Raw genomic sequence first — 24,998 nt, forward strand, 5'->3', positions numbered from 1 at the left:
GCTGACTATGTCTTAACTTTAGCTCATTTTTATTCATTATTACAGGGAAATACACTCACAACAAGATCATATTTTACAGGGTAATGGCAAGCTAATTACATAAAATAGTTTACAGTTGTGAGTGTGACAAAATAAAAGCATGGCATTCTACCAGAGAATTTTTAAAACTTGGACACTGTCTCGTTGGCCTAACGTTATATCCTAATTTGACTTTGGTGCAGGTCATGTTGTTCTTCGCATTGCCATCTCTGATAAACACACACCATATCAAATACAATTCAAGTTTACTTGTCACATGCACAAGATACAGAATGTGTAAACGGTACAGTGGAATGGTACCTTGCATAGTGGAGTCTTTTGTTTAGACATGTAGCTAACTAGCTAAACAATTAACCATAATCCCAACTCATAACGATTCTACCCTGCATGAATCTGCAGGTAGCTAACCAACTAGATTCAATGTTAGCTAGCTAGCATCAGGCTGTAACTAGCAATGCAAATGGCTCTGAGATACGAATAATATTACATATACGTAACATTAGCTAGCGAGCCAGGCAGCTAACATTAGCTAGCTAGCTAACAGTACTCATTAACCTACAAGGAAAATGACTTTCTGACAAAATTAGAAATGTATAATACCTGAAAATGTACCTAGATACTCTTTTACCCGTATACATGGATGGATGCTTCTCCCTCTCTGTTACGGATGCCATGGTTGCCCTTAGTTTGAAGATGTAATCTGGAGACAAGTGTTTTATACAACAGCCTTCCGTGTGTTCTCTTTTCGACTCCCTCCACATATTTGCAATCAAACGCCAGAATTTTCTCCATCTCCTTAGCTATCATACTCTGCTTCCACCGGGTATTCCACTGATTTCAAAACTATGTCCTCCAGAAAGAGGACAGCAAAAGTTTTGCCGTAATTCATTATATCTTTGAAAGAAAATGGGTTAGAAAGGATTGCCTCCACATACTGAGCAGCCCTTTGTTATAGACAGAAGCGTACTACATGGTAGACCAATCCAAACTCATCTCTCGGCATGTCCAGCCCATCCATTATCTCAGTAAATCATGGCTAGCCGGAAGGTTCCAGCCTTTTTCTGTGGCTAAACCAACTAAGCTTATAATTTAACAATTTTATTCATATTTACAGATGGCATACAAGTTTGTTATTAAGGCACATGAAAGTTCACATGTTCCAGAAGGCATTTCTGACAATAAACACATTTTGATTAAAAATAAATGTTTACGTTCAAATGTCTCTCTTGTGAAGTAGTGATGTGTGACATATGCCTATTTTTAAGAAACGAGTCACAATTGAACTTGGATGTTAATTCTCTAATGGAGTTGTAATCTCTGAATTCCCTAAACTTCTAAGTTATCCCTCTCTGCCAGATGATGACGAATGTGACGCTGAGCCATGTGGCCACAGCAGAGGAATCTGCATCAACACAGAAGGCTCCTACCGCTGCCGCTGTCTCCATGGCTACAAGCTCCTGGTGTACCATGGGAAGCTACGGTGTATAGGTGAGTGGTGTGGTGTGGGCTCAATTGTTCAAATGCTATCTTTTAGTCATCACGTTGTCACTTGGGATTTTTCATGAGTGTGTTTTGATCTTATCTTTAGATGTGAATGAGTGCTCCAAGTTGGACATCTGTGGGCAGGGAGGTCAGTGTGTTAACCTGCCAGGGTCCTACAAGTGTGAGTGTCACAAAGGCTTCAGGAGCAAGTCACAACGCCAGCCAGCCTGTGAAGGTAAGAGCGGCATCTGCTGCCCTCATATTTCTTTGTGTGTGCAGTGTATATGTATGTGTGTCCGCATTGGTTTAAGAATGTTTATGGGTGTCTGTGTTTGTCTCGTCTCTTCTAATGTCTCAGATATAAATGAGTGTCTGGACCCCAACAGTTGTCCCAATGACCAGTGTGAGAACACACCAGGCTCCTATGAGTGTGTTCCCTGCTTACCTGGTCACCAGGCCCAGGGTGGGGTCTGCTACGGTGAGACCCAATAACTTCATGTATGCATACTGAAGAGAACACACACCAATCAACTCTTTTCATTACCTAGAACTGTCTATCTCGCTGTTGTTATACCTTTTCTAACTTGAGCCATTATGTTTGCTGATGTGTTGCCCCCTAGTGGCCAATCCACCATATTTGGCTTTACTAAAGAGGATAGTCTAATGGCAACAGGGAAAGCAAGTCAAATCAGCAATTAGAATATTGAATCTGTACATTCAATATGTTGATCTTCCCCAGTTAGTTTTGTCCGAACCATGACATTGAAGGTATTCACTATTCAGAGCTGTGTGTGATGTAGAGAATGGATTTGATCAGTCATAGTCAATAAATCAGCCATAGGGAGCCTGTCCCAGACACACAGGGCCAGCAGGCAGGATGCCAACAGGCACTGGGCCAGTCCAGAGCTGGTATTCCTCTGTATGACTGATTGTTTCCACCCCTACCCCCCTGCAACCCCTCCACCTCTCCACTAGATGTCAATGAGTGCCAGAAGCGCGGGGTGTGTCCCAACGGGCGCTGTGAGAACCTCCCAGGAACCTACCGCTGCCTCTGTGACGAGGGCTTCCTCCCAGCCGCAGGCAGCAAAGGCTGCAGAGGTCAGTGCACTGATTCATGTTAAATATAATATATCTTAATGCTGCACAGGCACTATTTTATACCTGCAGTGCTGTTGTGGTTACCAGTATTTCTGCACAATATTGAAAAAAGAGAGCTAGGTAGCATAGCGGTTGGAGAGGCGAGCCAGCAACCAGACGGTTGCCAGTTCGATATCCGGGAATGACGGGAAAAATCTGTCGGGAAGTGAGCTCGCAACCGGAGGGTTGCTGGTATCAAATCCTAGACGCAATTTCCTGCCGTTGTGCCATTGAACAAGGCACTTAAATCCAACAGCTCCTCGGGCTCCCCTGCACCTCTCCCAAACCTGTATATGTACTGTATGGGAATGCATGTGTGTCTTTCGGATGGGTTGGGTGAAAAGCGGAAGTCAAATTTCAGTTGGACCTTGTGTGCAATTGACCAGTAACGTGAGCTTATTATCTGAATGGGGATACGGGTTCTATTGACAGGCTGCATGTGTCTCCTCCTCTCTACCCTCCAGACATTGACGAGTGTGAGGATGACAGACTGTGTGCCAACGGGCGCTGTGTCAACACAGAAGGCTCCTTCCAGTGCCAGTGCTACCCAGGATACCAGCGTACTCAGGAGGGCAGCCATTGTGAAGGCAGGAGCTACTTGTTATTACTTGTTATTACTCACTACAGCTTCATGGAAATGTTATCAACATTATTACACTACCAGTGAAGTATAAGTAATATGCTCACTGCATAGGCAGCGTGTGAGTTTCCGATTTGCAGAAGCTATTTGCTTACCATGAACCTTTTCCTTTAAGATAATGCATTGTATGCGTCTATCATCACATTTGCAGACGAAAGCAAGATATTCCTAGTGTGATAAGTACATAGATTGGGTAGTCATAAGTAAGGTTAGGTTATTAATATAACTCAATCGTATAACCCTCCCAAATTGCGGGCTTCCTGACTATAGGCTATGCCCTTGTGATTTACAACATGTTAAAGAAACAGATCCTCTTTGGCTAAATCATACTCTCTGGTGTAGTATTTTGAATGGATTTATCTATTTCTGTATGGACAGGACTAATGATATATTTTTGGCTAATTTAATTCAATTTACTTAAAGGGGAGCTTTGCCGATTGGGTATGCCGCCTATGGTCCACTGTATAGAGCTGGTGATCAAACACATGGCCGCTGTTTGATTGTCGTCTTTTCCTCCCTCAGATATAAATGAATGTGAGCGTCCCTCTAACTGCCAGAGGGGGCGCTGTATCAACAGCATGGGATCCTACCGCTGTGAATGTCAGAAGGGTTACATGCTGGTCGGAGGTCGGAGGTGCCAAGGTCAGTCCGTCTCCACCCTCTCCATTAGTTTCAGGGAGATAAAGTAGCAGTCAAAAGTTTGGACACACCTACTCATTCAAGGGTTTTCTTCTTTTTTTAAACTATTTTCTACATTGTAGAATAATAGTGAATATGTCAAAACTGTGAAATAACACATATGGAATCATGTAGTAACCAAAAAAGTGTTAATCAAATTTAAATAGATTTTAGATTCTTCAAAGTAGCCACCTTTTGCCTTGATGACAGCTTTGCACACTCTTGGCATTCTCTCAACCAGTTTCACCTGGAATGCTTTTCCAAACAGTCTTGAAGGAGTTCCTACATATGCTGAGCACTTGTTGGCTGCTTTTTCGTCACTCTGTGGTCTAGCTCATCCCAAACCATCTCAATTGGATTGAGGTCGGGTGATTGTGGAGCCCAGGTCATCTGATGCAACACTCCATCACTCTCCTTCTTGGTAAAATAGCCCTTACACAGTCTGGAGGTGTGTTGGGTGATTGTCCTGTTGGAAAACAAATTATAGTCTCACTAAGCGCAAACCAGGTGGGATGGTGTTTCACTGCAGAATGCTATGGTAGCCATGCTGGTTAAGTGTGCCTTGAATTCTAAATAAATCACTGACAGTGTCACCAGCAAAGCACCATCACACCTCCTCCTCCATGCTTCACGGTGGGAACCACACATCCATTTCCCGTACACTGGGTCTCACAAAGCAGTAGGAACCAAAAATCTCAAATTTGGACTCATCAGACCAAAGGACAGATTTCCACCGGTCCAATGTAGCTCGTGTTTCTTGGCCCCAGCAAGTCTCTTCTTATTATTGGTGTCCTTTAGTAGTGTTTTATTTGTAGCAATTCAACCATGAAGGCCTGATTCACGCAGTCTCTTCTGAACAGTTGATGTTGAGATGTCTGTTATTGAACTTTGTGAAGCATTTATTTGGGCTGCAATCTGAGGTGCAGTTAATGAACTTACCCTCTGCAGCAGAGGTAAATCTGGGTCTTTTGAGCCAGTTTCATCATAGGGCTTGATGGTTTTTGCACTTGAATAAACTTTAAAAGTTCCTGAAATTTTCCACATTGACTGACCTTCATGTCTTAAATTAATGATGGACTGTCATTTCTCATTGCTTACTTGAGCTGTTCTTGCCATAGTAGAGACTTGGTCTTTTACCAAATAGGGCTATATTCTCTATACCACCCCTACCCCTACACAACTGATTGGCTCAAACACATTAAGAAGGAAAGAAATTCCACAAATTAACTTTTAACAAAGCACACCTGTTAATTGAAATGCATTCCAGGTGACTACCTCATGAAGCTGGTTGAGAGAATACCGAGAGTGTGCAAAGCTGTCATCAAGGAAAAGGGTGGCTAATCTAAAATATATTTTGATTTGTTTAACACTTGTTTGGTTACTAATTGATTCCATATGTGTTATTTCATAGTTTTGATGCCTTCACTATTATTCTACAATGTAGAGAGTAACAAAAATAAAACCCTTGAATGAGTAGGTGTGTCCAAACCTTTGACTGGTACTGTAAATCATTAGTGTTAACCATTCCGGCAGTTGAGCTTTGTAACCAGTGGAAACTGTCATAAGTCAAGCTTAATGGAACTCATGAGGATTGTAGCAGATGTTTGTAACACATTCTCCCTCTCTCTCTCTCTCTCCGATACCCAGACATAGATGAGTGTGCGACAGACAGGGGTCTGTGTCAGCCGCATGGTGTGTGTGAGAACAGACAGGGCTCCTATGTGTGTGTGTGCAAAGACGGCTTCATCCTGTCTGAGGACAAGCACAGCTGTGAGGGTAAGATTACTGATATCTTCTCACCCCTCTCTCTGTATAGCTATATTCTACAGACAGACACACACACACACACACACACACACACACACACACACACACACACACACACACACACACACACACACACACAGTCAAACAATCTATTTCCTCTCTGCCCCCTTCCCCTCCAGAGATTGAGGTGGCCGTGGAAGATAAGAAGGAGTGTTACCTGAACCTGGATGACACAGTGTTCTGTGACAGTGTCCTGGCCACCAACGTCACCAAGCAGGAGTGTTGCTGCTCCATCGGCGTGGGCTGGGGGGACCACTGTGAGATCTACCCCTGCCCCGTCTACCACTCATGTACGTACCTCAGGCCCAACACAGGGGTTAAAGGAGCTGAGATGACATAGTCTAATACAGACAGAATCATGTCTGTTCTACAAAATATATTCCCAAATAAATATATTCTGAAATGTTTTATTTTCTCTGTTAGCTGTGTGCACTGAACGGACATACATGATTGTTGATGACACTCCGATGTTCCGATGAAGAGAATGACATAGTCTATAATGAGCACCACAGCAGCGCTCAATTCAGACAGCGGTGTGAGGCCTACTGTAGCTGCTGGAAAAGTAATTCATGAAAGGGGAGGTTAACTTGGCCCCAGACAATCGATCTGAGATCGAGTGAAGTTTCAGTCTTCTGATTTTCCTTAGGCTTTAACCCCTGGCCCAACAACATTCACACTAGTTTAACAAACCATCAAGTGGGCTGGGGGGTCAGTTCACTTATTCATTCATTGGTCACCTAAAGCAGGCAAATTAAGTGAATAGGTCAAGTGTGATAGGTACATTGCTTAATTGACTTCCTGTTTTTCCCTCAACCAGCTGAGTTCCACTCCCTGTGTCCAGTGGGCCGAGGTTTCTACCATGAGGAGGGAGTGACTGAGTACGGCCTGTCTGTCCATAGAGGTGAGTAGCTACACAACCTCAACCCAACACTGTAGGTTTGCTGTTTTCTGATTTACAACATTCCTTTATATGACAGTATTTGTTCTCCGGGGGAGTTTGTTTGTGTTGAGATCTGTGTTCCTGTCCCTCTGTGTACAGATATCGATGAGTGTGTGCTGTTCTCCAATGAGATCTGTAAGGAGGGCCGCTGTATGAACACACAGCCTGGCTATGAATGTTACTGCCAACAGGGCTTCTACTACGACAGCAACCTACTGGAGTGCATCGGTAACCACAGAGACCCACCCCCTCGCAGGCCTGCACCAAAACACACCTCTGTATTATTACATATTAATACACATCAGATATCCCATTTAGTCACAGATCCTCTATGGTAATGTGTCTCCTCCTCAGATGTGAATGAGTGCCACGACGAGTCTCTGTGTACCAACGGTCAGTGTAAGAACACCAGAGGCTCCTACTACTGCACCTGTAAGTCCCCCAGGATCTATGAAGCCTCCAATAAGAAGTGTGTCATCCCCACTGTGGCAGGTGAGATCTGGCTAGAGCCCTCTACTGTACATACTATACCCGCATCCACACACACAGGGAGGTGCAGGACAGGCCATACAAGAGGACTGGTGTTAAGTCAGCAGTGTGTTTGTGTTGCTGCAGGTGTGGATGAGTGCCAGGACTCATTGAACTGCAAGAATGGCCACTGTGTGGACACCCCTGGGTCCTACTACTGCATCTGCTCTCCCCCCTGGATCCTGGCCACGGACCGCAACAGCTGTGTGACTCCAGAGGAGCAGGCTGGTGAGTGGAGGAGAGGGTACTGCTGTCCTTAGCAGGGCAGGAGTTGAGCTCAGGAAGCTCAGGATGGATGATTGGGAGATGGGGGTGGTGTGAGAGTGGCTGGGCAGCCTAGTTCACAGTGGGTTGGTTCTCAGTGGTGTGTCTGAAGGTTGAATGAGAATGTTTTTTAATGTTAGTTCCAGTCTAACACTACTAATCAGCCAGACCTGCCCCTTCAGCCTCACCCGCTCTGACATTTACATAACCTCATGTCTGTCACATACATCATAGAAACTCAAACACAACCCTGGTCCTATAGCCACTTCCTGGCCCTTGTTCACTGGAAAGATCAGTGTTCACTGTTGTACCTATAGACACCCAAACACTCTGCATGCTCTCAGGAAGCAGTGTAAACGTAGCGATCTGCCTGCAGGCCTGTTCAACGTCACTTTAAGCTGTGAGCTGGCCCCAGGCTGGTGTCCGTCCGTCCGTAGGGTGTGTAACCGTGTCTGTGGTGTCTGTGGTGCCCTTGCAGATATCAATGAGTGCCAGGACCCCTCGTACTGTAAGAATGGGAGGTGTGTGAACACGCCCGGCTCCTTTCACTGTATATGTACCCAGCCCCTCACCTTCAGCGCAGCGCTCAAACAGTGTGTCTATGACGGTGGGTATAACCAATCGGCGCTCAGCTCACCTGAGCCTGACCAATCAGTGCTTAGCTCACCTGAGTTTTGGCTTACCTGTACACCTGCCACTCCTGCTACTCTTTTTTTAACTCCTCCCCCTTTGAGCCCCCTCTCCCCAATAATGACCCTATGCACAGGCTCACCACTCCCCCTCTTGCTTGTTTCTATAGGGACACACTCTCAGTATAGTGAGGGAGATCACGAGACTTGAGTTAGCCAATGTGATCTCAGTTCTGTAGATGCAGTGTGATCTCTATGGTACATTTCTCCGTTTCCATGGTTGTCCCACTAAGCTTTGCATAGTCACAGGAAAACACTTCATTACTTCATCCTTCATTGTTGTGCACTTGCTTGTGTGTCTGAGAAGCAGTGAGGGAGTAGACATAAAAGGGAGGCAAATGAGATGGCTTGTGGCATTTTCTGCACCTTCCTTTCTCCAGAGCAATGTTTCTCCTTTTTTAACCAAACCGTTTACTATTGTGATTACATGTGATGTTGTAACATGTTGGAGACGTTGTTGTGACATTACTGTTATGATTGTGTTACTTTCTTTCAATCATTTTGTTGTAAACCTCCCACAAGTTTGAGTTGACAATACAGCGTTCACTTCATTGTATCTAGCTGATCTTTATGGCTCCGTCCTCGTGTGTGTGACGTGTGACCGTAAATGAATGTGTCGAGCAGAGGTCTGGTATAGCTCTGAGCCCTACCACCTCAAGCTAGGCCTTATCACTTATTCATATCTACCTGCTGGCTGTTAACATACTAAGCAATTACCTGCTTAATCGTAGAAGTCATGCGAAGCTTCAGGATCTGGCCTGCTTGTATAATGCAGGAGAAAAGATTGGCTTCTTTATTTGATTAAATAGTACTTAAAAATCCGCTCTTTCTTTGTTTTTTGTTTTCTCTCTCTCTCTCTCTCTCTCTCTCTCTCTCTCTCTCTCTCTCTCTCTCTCTCTCTCTCTCTCTCTCTCGCTCTCTCTCCCTCCCTCAGACCGCACAGCGGCCCATAAGGACGTGTGTTTCCTGCAGGTGGATGAGGACCTGATCTGCAGCCAACCCAGGAACGGTTTGGTTGTCACCTACTCTGAGTGCTGCTGTCACTATGGCCGTGGCTGGGGCCCTGAGTGTAGGACCTGTCCCCAGAGAAACTCCGGTGGGCACCAGCACCATTTCTTTCACTGGTTTTTGGTCTGCTGGTCACTCCAATTTCGGCTTTGCCCATATCAGCATAAACAGTCTAATACTAATAAATTAAAGGGCCAATGCATCTGTTTTAATGTCAATATCAAATCACTTCTGGGTAACAATTAAGTACATTACTGTAACAAATTTCCACAAAATTAGCAAAGGGCTGTCTGGAAATGGTCTGAGTGGGGATAGGCAAATTGAAAACTAGTTGTTATTGACAGAGATGTTTGGAACTCTCTTTGTTATTGGTCTATTAACCAATTTAACGCATGAGGATGTTACCATGGAAAGCCAAACCTCCCGCCCATGCAAACCTCCTGATTAGAAGGTCCTGTGTAGATTGTACATTCAACCAGCATCTATCAGGAAATAACATACATCATTTTCATACGTTTACAGTGTTAGTTTCATCAGCTGTTGTACAATATGATATAAAACACAGAAAAACTGAATTTTGACTGCACTGGGCCTTTAAGAAAACGTCATTCTTCCTCTCATTCAGGGATCTTTAACCGGCTGTGTGAGATGCACTTGGAGACAGAGTCTGATGGTGAGGGAGATTTCCTGGCAGCTTTCGCCAACTACAGCCCAGGTATTGGTAAGGCCTGTAATATATTTGATTACACTCTGAATTTCTTTCTAAATGTACCTCAGAGCTGTTACACCACTTGAATAATATTTTCTCTGTACCTTTCATTCGCTCTCTCTCTTTCTGTTTTGGCTCAGAAGGGGACAGCTCAGAAGAGGACTCAGATGAGTGTAGTTGTGCCAATGGTCGCTGTGTGCGTTCCTACCTGGGCACTATGTGTGAGTGTAACACAGGTTTTAGACTGGACCACTCCCGCACCCGCTGCACAGGTATGTTGACAATCCACCTGTTCTGTCTGTCTGCTTCCCTTTAACTTTGTGTTGGATTAGAGTGAAGGCGATTGCTTGGATTGTAGCTTCAATTCAGTCGTCTCAATCTTTAGGTGGATGCCAATTTGGATGCTCATCAATACCGCCGAACAGAAGTGTCTCTGTATAATTTGTAGCTGTTGTCCTTTGTTCAAGTGTTTTGACAGACATGCCTGCAATTTTATTTAGCGTTGAAAAGAACATCTGTTTGTTGATTTTATATGCAATGTTCCCTCTAAGCTGCGTGCGTTTGTGCGCGGGCGCCAGCTCCCAGGACTGCAGCGCAGAAGAAATATCAGTCCGAGCAGAGAAGCATGAGACTGAACTTCACTCAACTTTCTAGTTTTCCCCTTTAGTTAGCACTATAAACAATTCCCTCTACTGTGGGAATTGACCATATTAGCCACATTCAATGCAACATACCGAAACAAAACAAACTATTCAAGACTTAGTATGGAAAACGAACTATGCAAGAGATATTCTTGTAGGCAGAACGCACCGGAGCAGGATTCTATTGCATTGACAGGCACAACTCAGCCCGTACTCTACAGACCAATCAGAACTGCAGTATCCCTATATGCAAATAGACAATTGCCATATATGGATCTGTGCCATTCACTTTGAACTGGACTGTGTTTACAGCATGAGTGGTCACGAGTAGATACACTTGTTTTGAGATCAAAGTCGAGAGCTTCATGTAGCTACGTGTACACATTTGTTCATATTCTTTGCTAGTTAGTAAGTTATTAGCCCTGTTATAGATAATCAGCAATGGGGGAGTGGTTGCTTCGTACAAGAGCACAAAACGTGTGCATTTCTAGCCATCTTTGAAAAAAAGAGTCAGGTAAAGAGCCTTTTTTCTCTCTTAAAGGGGCAGTGTTGTATTTTGAGACTGGCTTGAATAAGCTAAGTAGCCAATGGGCAGAGGGTAGGCTAATTTGTCTGATTCTCTAATGGTATGGGAATAATAATAAACTTTATTTTGTAAAGTGGTTTCTTGCATTAAACAACACATTTTCAGTCACCTCCTTGTCTGAAGGCCTAGTGGAAAACAGGTTCATGTTAAGCCCTGCATATTTTTTTCAAAGGTCTCATAGAATGTAGGCCTACATTGAACACCACACATTGGCTGCTACTATAGGCTGAAAGATAGAACAGCTATTTAAAACGGCTAGTTAAAATGTTATGGGATGCATTTTCTCCGCTGCCTCTCTGAATGGCCTACATTATGATCAAGTAGTCACAGTAGCCTACTTGGCCACTGTAATAACTGTAACTTTAAAGCAGGTACAGCCTCAGTGTTCACAGTAAACGTGCGCCAAACGTTGCACAGAATTTTCACAAGTTCAAGTTTGCGCGCAGCAGACCTAACATTTGCCCTGTTCCGAATTGTTTTGGAGGGAACATTGATTAAATGTAAATAGATGTGCAGGCAGATGGCAAGCTCCCTGTTTTGTTTCAAACCACCTTCCTCTTTCTCTCTCCCTCTCTGTCTTTTCAGATATTGATGAGTGTGCTGAACCAGGGGTCCGAGTTAATCCATGCAAGAATGCCCGGTGCGTCAACACCATAGGCTCGTTCAAGTGCTACTGCAAAAATGGCTTTGTCCCTGCACGAAGGCCCAACATATGTGTACCAGGCACGAAGGCCCAACATACCCGTACCAGGGCTCTATAACAACTTTGTCTCTGTCAAACATACACAAATACACACAAGCAACGCCTCTGTCTTATATGTTCAATATTCAGTATGTTGTGGTGCATTTTGCCTTCAAAGGGCTTTGAAATGTTTGAAATGTAGAAAATGTGTTGTTGTTGTTGGCTCCTCCTTCACTGAACTTAGATGCAGCATAGGCTTCCAGTTTTGTTCTTAGCAATTATGTTCCTTATACCTAATTAAGATAATGCTTTGGGGGCAAGAAATTGAAAAAGGTAACATATTCGTTTATTTTTTATGTATTTTTGTAATTATTTTTTTTTTAAACTGTTTGTGTCCTTTGACTGTTAAACTTGTGTTCTTGTTTATTTGTTGAGTTGTTTCCTTGTTGCATTGATCCCATACATGCATGAATCTTAAGCCCTCCTGCAGGCAGTTTGATGAGGAAGTTCCTGTCAAACCCACTCCCTTCCTGTGTGTCTGAACTCCTGTATGAGTAGAAGACCCTTATTGTACAGTTTGGGATATTAGACTCTTCACTGTCCAGTTTTGTGAAGTATGTGAAGTGGAGATGACTTTGTTGCCTGTTGGATCGGGGCCTGTCAAGCTCCTGTAATCACTTGTTTTACGGGATGTTTTGGAAATAAATTGTACTTCATTGGAAACCATTTAGGTGCCTTGTAGATTGTTGACATGTGGATATTGAGTGCAAATGAAGCTAGACTATAGGTAAAAGGTCATATTCAGACCTAACTCGTGTCTCCAGAGGAAGTCCTCCGGAGTACGATGGAAAATCAACCCCAAAGCAAATGGAATGGCATGCTTACTGACTTCTATGAACAAAATGACAGAGTTTGTTTGCCAATGCATTGTAAGGAACCAAAGTGGCTTTGAGAGAAAGAAATTAAACAGCAGAGGTCAACCACTAAATGTGTGTTTGTGAGTGTATGCTTTATGGCGCGGATTTGTTCTTTCTTTGGGATTAGACATTTTTTTTCCGTCCATATCCTGTTCTGTCCATGAGAAGAAAATCCAGACAGGCTCATGCACTATAGAACAGGTTGCTTCATAAATGAATCAAGTTGCATGTACTCAGTGAGATGACGAGCCTCTGCCAAACAAATACACAGGGTTTCTTCTACCTGCCAATGTCGATGGAGAAGAAATAAGACTTCAGAGCGAATGGCTGAGAGAACTCTATTGTGATCCACATACTGTAGACCCTTAGTCCACCAAACATCAACATGTTGGGGCATGGACTCTACAGGTGCTGCCCACAGTCCAATGCTTCCCACAGTTGTGTCAAGTTGGTTGGATGTCTTATGGGCGGTGGACCATTCTTGATACACACGGGAAACTGAGTGTGAAAAACCCAGCAGCGGTGCAGTTCTTGACACAAACCGGTGCGCCTGGCACTTACTACCATACCCCGTTCAAAGGCACTTAAATTTGTTGTCTTGTCCGTTCACCCTCTGAATGGCACAAATCCACAATCCATGTCTAAAAGAGTAAAAATCCTTCTTTAACCCGTCTCCTCCCCTTCATCCACACTGACTGAAGTGGATTTAATAAGTGACATCATTAAGGGATCATAATTTTCCCCTGGATTCACCTGGTCAGTCTATGTCATGGAAAGAGCAGGTGTTCCTAATGTTCAGGGTCCCTGCTCTCCCTGTCTATAGTTTTTACATATTTATTCTGTATGCCCATTATCAACATCATCCATATACATCAGAATGTTAATGTACTTACGATGGGCCTCCCGAGTGGTGCAGCGGTAAGGCATTGCATCGCAGTGCTTGAGGCGTCACTACAGAAATGGGTTCGATCCCTGGCTGTGTCACCACCAGCCGCAACCGGGAGATCCATGAGGCGGCGTACAAGTGACCCAGCGTCGTCTGGGTTACTGGAGGGTTTTGCCCGTCTGGATGTCATTGTCTCATCGCGCTCTAGCAACTCCTTGTGGTGGGCCGGGCGCATGCATGCTGACTTTGGTCACCAGTTGTACAGTGTTTCCTCCAACACATTGGTGCGGCTGGCATCAGGGTTAAGCGAGCAGTGTGTCAAGAAGCAGTGCGGCTTGGCAGGGTCATGTTTCGGAGGACACATGGCTCTTGACCTTCACCTCTCCCGAGTCCGTACGATAGTTGCAGTAGTTGCAGCGATGGGAGGAGACTAACGAGAAAAAGTGGTAAAAAAATTTAAAAATAAAAAGGGGGTAAAAAATATATTTTACAAATTAACTTATGATGTAGTATCTCATCATACTAGAGCAATTTCTACCAAACTTTCATCATTTAGAATATCAAAGCAAATCAAATTGTATTTGTCACATGCGCTGAATACAACAAGTGTACTGTAGATCTCACAGTGAAATGCTTAGTTAACCAACAATGTAGTTTTAAGAAGAAAAAAAATATATATATATACAACAAATAATTAAGGAGCAACAATAAAATAACAGTAGCTAGGCTATATACAGGGGGAACCGGTACAGAGTCAATGTGTAGGGCTACAGGTTAGTCGAGGTAATTGAGGTAATATGTACATGTAGGTAGAGGTAAAGTGACTATGCATGGATAATAACAGAGAGTAGCAGCTGCGTAAAAATGGGGGGTGGGGTGGGAACAATGCAAAATAGTCCGGGTAGCCATTTGATGAACTGTTCAAGAGTCTTATGGCTTGGGGGTAGAAGCTGTTAAGAAGCCTTTTTGACCTCGACTTGGCGCTCCGGTACCACTTGCTGTGCGGTAGCAGAGAGAACAGTCTATGACTGGGGTGGCTAGAGTCTTTGACAATTTTTAGGACCTTCCTCTGACCGCCTGGTATAGAGGTCCTGGGTGGCAGGAAGCTTGGCCCCGGTGATGTACTGGGCCATATGCACTACCCTCTGTAGTGCCTTGCGGTCAGAGGTGTAGCAGTTGCCATACCAGGTGGTGATGCAACCAGTCAGGATGCTCTCGATGGTGCAGCTGTATAACTTTTTGAGGCTCTGAGGACACATGCCAAATATTTTCAGTCTCTTCACGACTGTCTTGGTGTGTTTGGACCAGGATAGTTTGTTGGTGATGGGACACAAATGAACTTGAAGCTCTCAACCTGCTCCACCACAGCCCTGTCGATGAGAATGGGGTTGTGCTCGGTGCTAATTTTTCTGTAGTCCACAATCATCTCCTATGTCTTGATCACGTTGAGGTAGAGGTTGTTATTCTGGCCCCACACTGCCAGGTCTCTGACCTCCTCCTTATAGGCTGTCACATCGTTGTCAGCAAACTCAATGATGGTGCTGGAGTTGTGCTTGGCCATGCAGTCATGGGTGAACCGGGGGTACAGGAGGGGACTGTGCACGCACCCCTGAGGGGCCCCTGTGTTGAAGACCAGCGTGGCAGATGTGTTGTTACCTACCCTTACCACCTGGGGGCGGCCCATCAGGAAGTCCAGGACCCAGTTGCAGAGGAAGCACTTCATGGCTACAGATTTGAGTGCTACTAGTCATTTAGGCAGGTTACCTTGGTGTTCTTGGGCACAGGGACTATGGTGGTCTGCTTGAAACATGTTACATGTATTACAGACTCGGTCAGGGACAGGTTGAAAATGTCAGTGAAGACACTTGCCAGTTGCTCAGCACATGCTCGGAGTACATGTCCTGGTATTCCGTCTGGCCCTGCGGCCTTGTGAATGTTGACCTGTTTAAAGGTCTAACTCACATCGGCTACGGGTATTCTCTCATGCATGCTTCAATGTTGATGCCTCGATGCGAGCATGGAGGTTATTTAGCTCGTCTGGTAGGCTTGTATCACTAGGCACTTTGTAATCCGTAATAGTTTGCCAGCCCTGCCACATCCGACGAGCGTCAGAGCCGGTGTTGTACAATTCAATCTTAGTCCTGTATTGATGCTTTGCCTGTTTGATGGTTTGTCGGAGGGCATAGCAGGATTTCTTATAAGCGTCCGGGTTAGAGTCCCACTCCTTGAAAGCGTCAGCTCTACCCTTTAGCTCAGTGCGGATGTTGCCTGTAATCCATGGCTTCTGGTTGGGGTATGTATGTACGGTCACTGAAGACGTCATCTATGCACTTATTGATGAAGCCAGTGACTGATGTTGTGTACTCTACAATGTCATCGGAAGAATCCCAGAACATATTCCAGTCTGTACTTGCAAAACAGTCCTATAGCTTAGCATCTGCGTCCTCTGACAACTTCCTTATTGAGCAAGTCACTGGTACATCCTGCTTTACTTTTTGTTTGTAAGCAGAAATCAGGAGGATAGAGTTATGTTCAGATTTGCCAAATGGAGGGTGAGGGAGAGCTTTGCACACGTCTCTGTGTGTGTAGTAAAGGTGGTCTATAGTTTTTTTTCTCCCTCTGGTTGCACATTTAACATGCTGGTAGAAATGAGATAAAATTGATTTAAGTTTCCCTCATTAAAGTCCCCGGCCACTAGGAGCAACGTTGAGTGCCGTCTTAGTGCCAGCAAAATAAGTACAAAATAAGTTAAACCAAGTTGCAGAAAAAATGAACAAATAGCACAGTTGGTTAGGAGCACGTATAACGGCAGCCCTCCCCTCCGGCGCCATTCCTTCCATCTGATATAGAGTAGAATTCAGAACACTTTGTCTTCAGATCCAAATGTATTTTACTCCAGATAAACTTAAAGGTAACACTAGACTTGGATAGTCCACCTGCAGACGCTTTACATACTTACTGACTGGCCGACCCCAAGTGGTGAAGGTCGGCAACAATACCTACGCCACGCTGATCCTCAACAAGGGGCCCCATAGGCAATATCCGCACTGAGCTGAAGGGTAGAGCTGCCTCTTTCAATGAGTGGGATTCTAATCCGGACGCTTATAAGAAATCCCGCTTTGCCCTCCGACGAACTATCAAACAGGCAAAGCGTCAATACAGGACTAAGATTGGATCGTACGATTGATTCGCACCAATAAGATTTGATTTGAGACTATCAGAAACATTTCAACTAACTATCTACTAACCCTAACCCAAGCCCTAACCTTAGCCTTTATCATAACCCACTTAACACTAACCCTAACCTTAACCCTTACACTCTAAACCTAACCATAACCTTAGCAAGCAGTTGCTTATCAACAGATAGCTGGTTGATAGTATGACCATCTGTAAATAATTTACAGATGTACTATCTGACCAAATTAAACAATATGTCAGTCTATTTACAATCATTACATGATACAATATTAAAAGCAAGGTTCTCTTGGTTATTCGTAGTGGCACCATGCCCAAAATCTACACTCTTAGAAAATAAATTGCTATTTTATTTTACCTTTATTTAAACAGGGATTCCCCATTGAGACCAGGGTTTCTTTCGCAAGGGAGCGCTGCATATACAATTCAAAGTACAAAAACAAACAAAAATACAGCACAACAAACAATCAAGAAAAACAGCCACATTCCTCAGCAAATAGTTCCCCAATCAATATTTTTAATTCCCCAAGCGACATCATCTGCACATCTATCACTCCAGTGTCAATTGCTAAATTGTAATTACTTCGCCACTATGGCCTATTTATTGCCTTACCTACTTACTTCATTTGCACACACTGTATACAGATTTTCTATTGTGTTATTGACTGTACATTTGTTTATGTGTAACTCTGTGTTGTTGTTTTTGTCACACTGCTTTGCTTTATCTTGGCCAGGTCTCAGTTGTAAATGAGAACTTGTTCTCAACTGGCCTACCTGGTTAAAAAAAGGTGTTCTCAACTGGCCTACCTGGTTAAATAAAGGTGTTCTCAACTGGCCTACCTGGTTAAATAAAGGTGTTCTCAACCGGCCTACCTGGTTAAATAAAGGTGTTCTCAACTGGCCTACCTGGTTAAATAAAGGTGTTCTCAACTGGCCTACCTGGTTAAATAAAGGTGTTCTCAACTGGCCTACCTGGTTAAATAAAGGTGTTCTCAACTGGCCTACCTGGTTAAATAAAGGTGTTCTCAACTGGCCGACCTGGTTAAATAAAGGTGTTCTCAACTGGCCTACCTGGTTAAATAAAGGTGTTCTCAACTGGCCTACCTGGTTAAATAAAGGTGTTCTCAACTGGCCTACCTGGTTAAATAAAGGTGTTCTCAACTGGCCGACCTGGTTAAATAAAGGTGTTCTCAACTGGCCTACCTGGTTAAATAAAGGTGTTCTCAACTGGCCTACCTGGTTAAATAAAGGCGAAATTAAAAATTAAAAAACATCAGAGCATCCAATTGCAGTGATTTTTGCAGTTGGTTACAACAATGAGGTGCATTAAAACTAAAAGCAGATTTACCTAATTCAGTGGAGACCCGAGGAACCTCAAGAGTTAACGAATCATGTGAGCGGGTTTGGCATCCCATGTTTTTATAATACTTTAACAACAAAGTTACGGTAAGTTGGAAGCTATCTAGAACCTATAAGGGTTCTTCGCCTGTCCCCATAGGAGAACTCTTTGAAGAACCCTTTTTGGTGCAGAAGGTTCTACATTGAACACAAAAGGGTTATATCTGGAACCAAAAAGGGTTTTCCTATGGGGACAACCGAAGAATCCTTTTGGAACCCTTCTTTCTAAGAGTGTATACACAGTGTACAAAACATTAGGAACGCCTTCCTAATATTGAGTTGCACTCCCTTTTGCCCTCGGAGTAGCCTCAATTCATCAGGGCAAGGTGTCGAAAAGAATTCCACAGGGATGCTGGCCCATGTGGACTCCAATTCTTTCTCACAGTTGTCAAGTTGGTTGTCCTTTGGGTGGTGGACCATTCTTGATTCACACGGGAAACTGTTGAGTGTGAAAAAAACAAGCAGCGTTGCAGTTCTTGACACACTCAAACCGATGTGCCTGGCACCTACTACCATACCCCGTTCAAAGGCACTAAATCCTTTCAGGTGACATCAACACGGGATAGATTTCTTACTCTCCCTTTCTTGAGGTTGCAATTGTCTACTACGTGAGGTCCTTTCAGTCAAAAATACATTTTGTGTCAAAGATGTTATAAATTATAGGTCTCTCTGCAAGGATTTTGATCAAAGATAAAAATAACTAAAGTTATAGCAACCAACATCAATAATAGGATAACCAAAGTAATGGTCATAAAGATATCATTAGTTGATGAGGTTGGAGGTGGGATTGGCACAGGTGTGGTCGTTGAAGATTTAGGTTCGATTGAGTCAACTTTGTCTGTCACACTGCCAGTTTTAGTTATGACTGAACCTGCAGTGGCATTTGTCGTTTTTGTTGTTGTTGTCATCCGAGTTATGCTGTGATTTGAAGTAGTTGCTGCAGAAAAGGTAGATGTTAAAGTAGATGTCAAATTCTGAGTTGTGATTTCTGGGAGGGTACTCGATGTTGATATACTCATCCTCTCTGAAGAGGCTGTAAATGCTGATGTAACACGTGTGTTTGTAGCTGGAGGTTCCGGAGTGATGGAAGATGGGTTTTCTGTTTTTCCCTCAGTAGTTGAAGCAGATATTGAGGATGTGATTGTAGTTGTCAATACATTTCCAGGTGAGGTTGTTGCTGTTCGACTTTCTGTTGTAGCTGATATTCCGGTGGGGGTTATCTCTGTAGTTACTGGAATGGTTGATATTGATGTCTCAAATGTAGCTTTGGATGTGTCTAATGGTGATTCAGTTGGTGGGGCCGTAGTTATCCTTCCTGATGTAACTGTAGACAGTGTTGCAGGTACAGTGTTAGCTGAAGAGTCACTTGGTGTAGAAACTGGAGTTTCAAGTGTAGTTATTGATGTCTCAGTTGTGGTTTTAAATGTTTGAAGGGAGGCTGTTGAACGTTTTTCTACTGAGATAGTGGTTGTGGTTCCATCTATTGTAAATGTTTCAGATATGACATTCACTGATGTTTCACGTTTTGATATTGCAGATGTTGTAGTTATGGATGATGTTTCAGTTTCAGTTGATAGGGTTGTTGTGGATGATGTTTCCGTTTCGATTGATGGGGATATCATGTATGTGGTTGTGTATGATGATTCAGGTTCGGTTGATGGGGTTGTTGTGGATGTGGATGATGTTTCAGGTTTGGTTAATGGGGATGTTGTAGTTGTGGATGATGTTGCAGTTATGGTTGATGGGAATGTTGTGGTTTTGGATGATGTTTCAGTTTCGGTTGATGGGAATGTTGTGTATGTGGCTGTGGAGGATGTTTCAGGTTTGATTGATATGGATGTTGTATCTGTGGATGATGTTTCAGCTGATGGGAATGTTGTGGATGTGGATGATGTTTCAGTTGATGGGGTTGTTGTGGATGTGGATGATGTTTCAATTTCAGTTGATGGGTATGTTATGGATGTGGATGATGTGTCAATTTCCGATGATGGGGATGTTGTGGATGTGGATGATGTTTCAGTTTCAGTTGATGGGGTGGTTGTGGATGTGGAGGAGGTTTCAGTTGATGGGTAAGTAATGTGTGTGGTTATGTATGATGTTTCTGGTTTGGTTGGTGGAGATGATGTGTTCCTGACTGTGGATGATGTTTCAGGTTCGGTTAATGGGGATGTAGTCGTGGATGATGTTGTAGTTATGGTCGTTGGGAATGTTGTAGTTGTGGATGTTGTTTCAGGTTTAGTTGATGTGGATATTGTATCTGTGGATGATGTTTCAGTTTGGGTTGATTTGGATGTTGTGGATGAGGTTTCATTTTCGGTTGATGGGGATGTGTATGTGGCTGTGGATGATGTTTCAAGTTTGGTTGATATGGATGTTGTAGTTGTGGATGATGTTTCAGTTGATGGGAATGTTGTAGTTTTGGAGGATGTTTCTGTTTCGGTTGATGGGGATGTTGTGTATGTGGCTGTGGATGATGTTTCAGGTTTGGTTGATATGGATGTTGTAGTTGTGGATGATGTTTCAGTTGATGGGAATGTTGTAGTTTTGGAGGATGTTTCTGTTTCGGTTGATGGGGATGTTGTGTATGTGGCTGTGGATGATGTTTCAGGTTTAGCTGACATGGATGTTGTAGTTGTGGATGATGTTTCAGCTTCCGTTGATAAGGTTGTTGTGGATATGTATGATGTTTCAGTTTCAGTTGATAGGGATGTTGTGGATGTGGAAGATGTTTCAGTTTCAGTTGATGGGTCAGTAATGTATGTGGCTGTGTATGATGTTTCTGGTTTGGTTGATGGGAATGTTGTAGTTGTGGATGAGGTTTCTGGTTCAGTTGGTGGAGATGATGTGTTTCTGGCTATGGAGGATGTTTCAGTTTTAGTTGATGGGAATGTTGTAGTTTTGGAGGATGTTTCTGTTTCGGTCGATGGGAATGTTGTAGTTGTGGATGATGTTTCAGGTTTGGTGGATGGGGATGTTGTGTATGTGGCTGTGGATGATGTTCCAGGTTTGGTTGATATGGATGTTGTAGTTGTGGATGATGTTTCAGTTTCAGATGATGGGAATGTTGTAGTTGTGGATGATGTATCAGGTTCAGTTGATAAGGTTGTTGTGGATATGTATGATGTTTCAATTTCGGTTGATAGGGATGTCATGTATGTGGTTGTGTACGATATTTCAGGTTCGGTTGATGGGGGTGTTGTGAATGATGTTTCAATTTCGGTTGATGGGAATGTTGTGTATGTGGCGGTGGGTGATGTTTCATGTTTGTTTGATATGGATGTTGCAATAGTGGATGATGTTTTAGTTTCGGTTGATGGGAATGTTGTAGTTGTGGATGATGTTTCAGGTACAGTTGATAGGGGTGTTGTGTATGTGGCTGTGGATGATGTTTCAGGTTTGGTTGATGTGGATGTTGCAGTTACGGTTGATGGGAATGTTGTAGGTGTGGATGATGTTTCAGTTTCGGTCAATGGGGATGTTGTAGTTGTGGATGATGTTTCAGGTTTGATTGATGGGGATGTTGTGTATGTAGCTGTGGATGATGTTTCAGGTTTGGTTGATGTGGATGTTGCAGTTACGGCTGATGGGAATGTTGTAGTTGTGGATGATGTTTCAGGTTCGATTGATGGGGATGTTGTGTATGTAGCTGTGGATGATGTTTCAGTTTCAGTTGATGGGAATGTTGTAGTTTCGGGCGATGGGAATGTTGTAGTTGTGGATGATGTTTCAAGTTTGGTTGATGGGGATGTTGTGTATGTGGCTGTGGATGATGTTTCAGGTTTGGCTGATATGGATGTTGTAGTTGTGGATGATGTTTCAGCTTCCGTTGATAAGGTTGTTGTGGATATGTATGATGTTTCAGTTTCAGTTGATAGGGATGTTGTGGATGTGGAAGATGTTTCAGTTTCAGTTGATGGGTCAGTAATGTATGTGGCTGTGTATGATGTTTCTGGTTTGGTTGATGGGAATGTTGTAGTTGTGGATGAGGTTTCTGTTTCGGTCGATGGGAATGTTGTAGTTGTGGATGATGTTTCAGGTTTGGTGGATGGGGATGTTGTGTATGTGGCTGTGGATGATGTTCCAGGTTTGGTTGATATGGATGTTGTAGTTGTGGATGATGTTTCAGTTTCAGTTGATGGGAATATTGTAGTTGTGGATGATGTATCAGGTTCAGTTGATAAGGTTGTTGTGGATATGTATGTTTCAGTTTCGGTTGATAGGGATGTCATGTATGTGGTTGTGTACGATATTTCAGGTTTGGTTGATGGGGGTGTTGTGAATGATGTTTCAATTTCGGTTGATGGGAATGTTGTGTATGTGGCGGTGGGTGATGTTTCATGTTTGTTTGATATGGATGTTGCAATAGTGGATGATGTTTTAGTTTCGGTGAATGGGAATGTTGTAGTTGTGGATGATGTTTCAGGTTTGGTTGATGGGGGTGTTGTGTATGTAGCTGTGGATGATGTTTCAGGTTTGGTTGATGTGGATGTTGCAGTTACGGTTGATGGGAATGTTGTAGGTGTGGATGATGTTTCAGTTTCGGTCGATGGGGATGTTGTAGTTGTGGATGATGTTTCAGGTTCGATTGATGGGGATGTTGTGTATGTAGCTGTGGATGATGTTTCAGGTTTGGTTGATGTGGATGTTGCAGTTACGGCTGATGGGAATGTTGTAGGTGTGGATGATGTTTCAGTTTCGGTCGATGGGGATGTTGTAGTTGTGGATGATGTTTCAGGTTCGATTGATGGGGATGTTGTGTATGTAGCTGTGGATGATGTTTCAGGTTTGGTTGATGTGGATGTTGCAGTTACGGCTGATGGGAATGTTGTAGTTGTGGATGATGTTTCAGGTTTGATTGATGGGGATGTTGTGTATGCAGCTGTGGATGATGTTTCAGGTTTGGTTGATATGGATGTTGTAGTTGTGGATGATGTTTCAGTTTCAGTTGATGGGAATGTTGTAGTTTCGGGCGATGGGAATGTTGTAGTTGTGGATGATGTTTCAGGTTTGGTTGATGGGGATGTTGTGTATGTGGCTGTGGATGATGTTTCAGGTTTGGCTGATATGGATGTTGTAGTTGTGGATGATGTTTCAGTTTCAGTTGATAAGGTTGTTGTGGATATGTATGATGTTTCTGTTTCAGTTGATAGGGATGTTGTAGTTGTGGATGATGTTTGAGGTACGGTTGATGGGGGTGATGTAGTTGTGGATGATGATTCCGTTTCGGTCGATGGGAATGTTGTAGTTCTGTATGATGTTTTGGGTTCAGTTGATGGGGATGGTGTGTATGTGGCTGTTGATGATGTTTCAGGTTTGGTTGATATGGATGTTGTAGTTGTGGTTAATGTTTCAGTTTCGGTGTGTGGGATTGTTGTGTATGTGGCTGTGGATGCTGTTTTAGGTTCGGTTGATGGGGGGAATGTAGTTATCCTTTCTGCTGTAACTGTCAACAATGTTGCAGATACAGGAATAGTTGAAGAGTCACTTGTTGTAGAAGTTATAGTTGATGTATCAGTTGTAGTTGTGGTTTGATATGCTTGAAAGTAGACTGTTGACAGTTTTTCTGATGAGCTCATGGCCATGGTTACATCTGTTGTAAAGGGTTCTTTAGTGACTTTCACAGATGTCTCAGGTGCAGTTGATGGGAATGTTGTATAAGTGGATGATGTTTTAGGTTTAGTTGATGGGGTTGTGGATGATGTTTCAGGTGTGTCTGTATCAGTTGTTTCATACGGAGTCGCAGCTGTGGTTTTAGGATTGCTTTCACCTGTACGTTCTGTCGTAGCTGTAGCTTTAGTTTCCAATGGGCTATCAGGTGTAGGAACTGATACAATAGGTAGGAATGCAACAGTGGCAAAAGTTATCCTTGGTGATGTAATTGCAGACAATGTCTCAGAAACGCTGCCTGGCGCCGAAGAAGCAGATGTGGACATTGGCATTATAGTTGACGTCTCTAATGTTCTTTCAGATGGTTTTCCAGGAGAGGTGGCTAACAGCTCAAACGTTTCCCGCCCTAATGTCCTAGTTGTTGCTATGGTTTGTAATGTCGTTGTTCTTAACATGCCAGATGAGTTTGAAGCATATACAGATGCTGGTGCAATTTCTGATTTGATTGCCAATTTCATTTTAGGTGTTGTTATCAAAGAAGAGGTTGTGGGTGTAGTTATCAAAGAAGAGGTTGTGGGTGTAGTTATCAAAGAAGAGGTTGTGGGTGTAGTTCTCGTGTCTTTTGAAGTTGAGGATCTTACAGGAGCGTCAACACGGTCCGGTTCAAATGCACCTGTCCACATTTCAGATGTTTTAACCTCTGACTTTTCCGATGATTCTGCAGTTGCAGTTGTTCTCTCTGTTGTTTTTGTCTCATATGAAGTTTCTTCCAATTTGTTTGTAGTTTCTATGGCCTTTACATTTGCTATTTCAAATTGTGCGGGCATTTTCGTCGCAAGGTCGATCTGAGACGTGCTTCCAGGGGGTTCTTTGGTGGAAGGTGCTTGTGTAAAAGTGGTTGCCAGGACATGTGAGGTTTCCGTCATGATTTCATCCCCAGGTGAGGGAGCTCCTAATGTTGTTGAAGCGGGGTTTGACTCTCCCTGTTGTGACTTTGTAAAGGATGTTTCAGTGGTGTATACAGACAGGTCCATGGATGTGGTGGTAGCTAATATTTCAGAGGAAACTGTAGATTCAGGATATCCTGGACCAGTAGTGGGTTGGGTAGTGCCACTGATGTCAACATAGGGGTCATGTGCTCTTCC

At 43.4% G+C, this 24,998-nt stretch overlaps 2 protein-coding genes across 8 annotated transcripts in view; one reads left to right on the forward strand and one right to left on the reverse strand.

Moving 5' to 3' along the window:
* The window catches only part of LOC115135596 (latent-transforming growth factor beta-binding protein 3-like), a 39,249-nt gene extending 26,411 nt beyond the window's left edge, over positions 1 to 12,838 (forward strand). For 2 of the 7 annotated variants that reach the window (XM_029670461.2, XM_029670459.2), the window contains exons 13-29: positions 1,396 to 1,527; positions 1,628 to 1,756; positions 1,880 to 1,999; positions 2,497 to 2,619; positions 3,123 to 3,245; positions 3,821 to 3,940; positions 5,624 to 5,752; positions 5,923 to 6,093; positions 6,621 to 6,704; positions 6,843 to 6,971; positions 7,098 to 7,235; positions 7,359 to 7,499; positions 8,014 to 8,142; positions 9,159 to 9,320; positions 9,858 to 9,953; positions 10,082 to 10,213; positions 11,754 to 12,838. In XM_029670461.2, the coding sequence (XP_029526321.1) occupies positions 1,396 to 1,527; positions 1,628 to 1,756; positions 1,880 to 1,999; positions 2,497 to 2,619; positions 3,123 to 3,245; positions 3,821 to 3,940; positions 5,624 to 5,752; positions 5,923 to 6,093; positions 6,621 to 6,704; positions 6,843 to 6,971; positions 7,098 to 7,235; positions 7,359 to 7,499; positions 8,014 to 8,142; positions 9,159 to 9,320; positions 9,858 to 9,953; positions 10,082 to 10,213; positions 11,754 to 11,929 (2,234 nt within the window). In that variant the 3' untranslated portion in view covers positions 11,930 to 12,838. The remainder of the gene's footprint in view (positions 1 to 1,395; positions 1,528 to 1,627; positions 1,757 to 1,879; positions 2,000 to 2,496; positions 2,620 to 3,122; positions 3,246 to 3,820; positions 3,941 to 5,623; positions 5,753 to 5,922; positions 6,094 to 6,620; positions 6,705 to 6,842; positions 6,972 to 7,097; positions 7,236 to 7,358; positions 7,500 to 8,013; positions 8,143 to 9,158; positions 9,321 to 9,857; positions 9,954 to 10,081; positions 10,214 to 11,753) is intronic. The other 5 variants (XM_029670466.2, XM_029670463.2, XM_029670464.2 and 2 more) reach the window with 4 other exon arrangements.
* Positions 12,839 to 17,908: 5,070 nt separating this feature from the next.
* LOC115135593 (mucin-2-like) lies at positions 17,909 to 24,998 on the reverse strand. Its single transcript, XM_029670443.2, has one exon. The coding sequence runs from the start codon at positions 24,885 to 24,887 to the stop codon at positions 18,897 to 18,899; it is 5,991 nt and encodes a 1,996-aa protein (XP_029526303.2). The 5' UTR covers positions 24,888 to 24,998; the 3' UTR covers positions 17,909 to 18,896.

The sequence above is a fragment of the Oncorhynchus nerka genome, linkage group LG10, assembly GCF_034236695.1.
Source record: "Oncorhynchus nerka isolate Pitt River linkage group LG10, Oner_Uvic_2.0, whole genome shotgun sequence".
NCBI classification, from domain to species: domain Eukaryota; kingdom Metazoa; phylum Chordata; class Actinopteri; order Salmoniformes; family Salmonidae; genus Oncorhynchus; species Oncorhynchus nerka.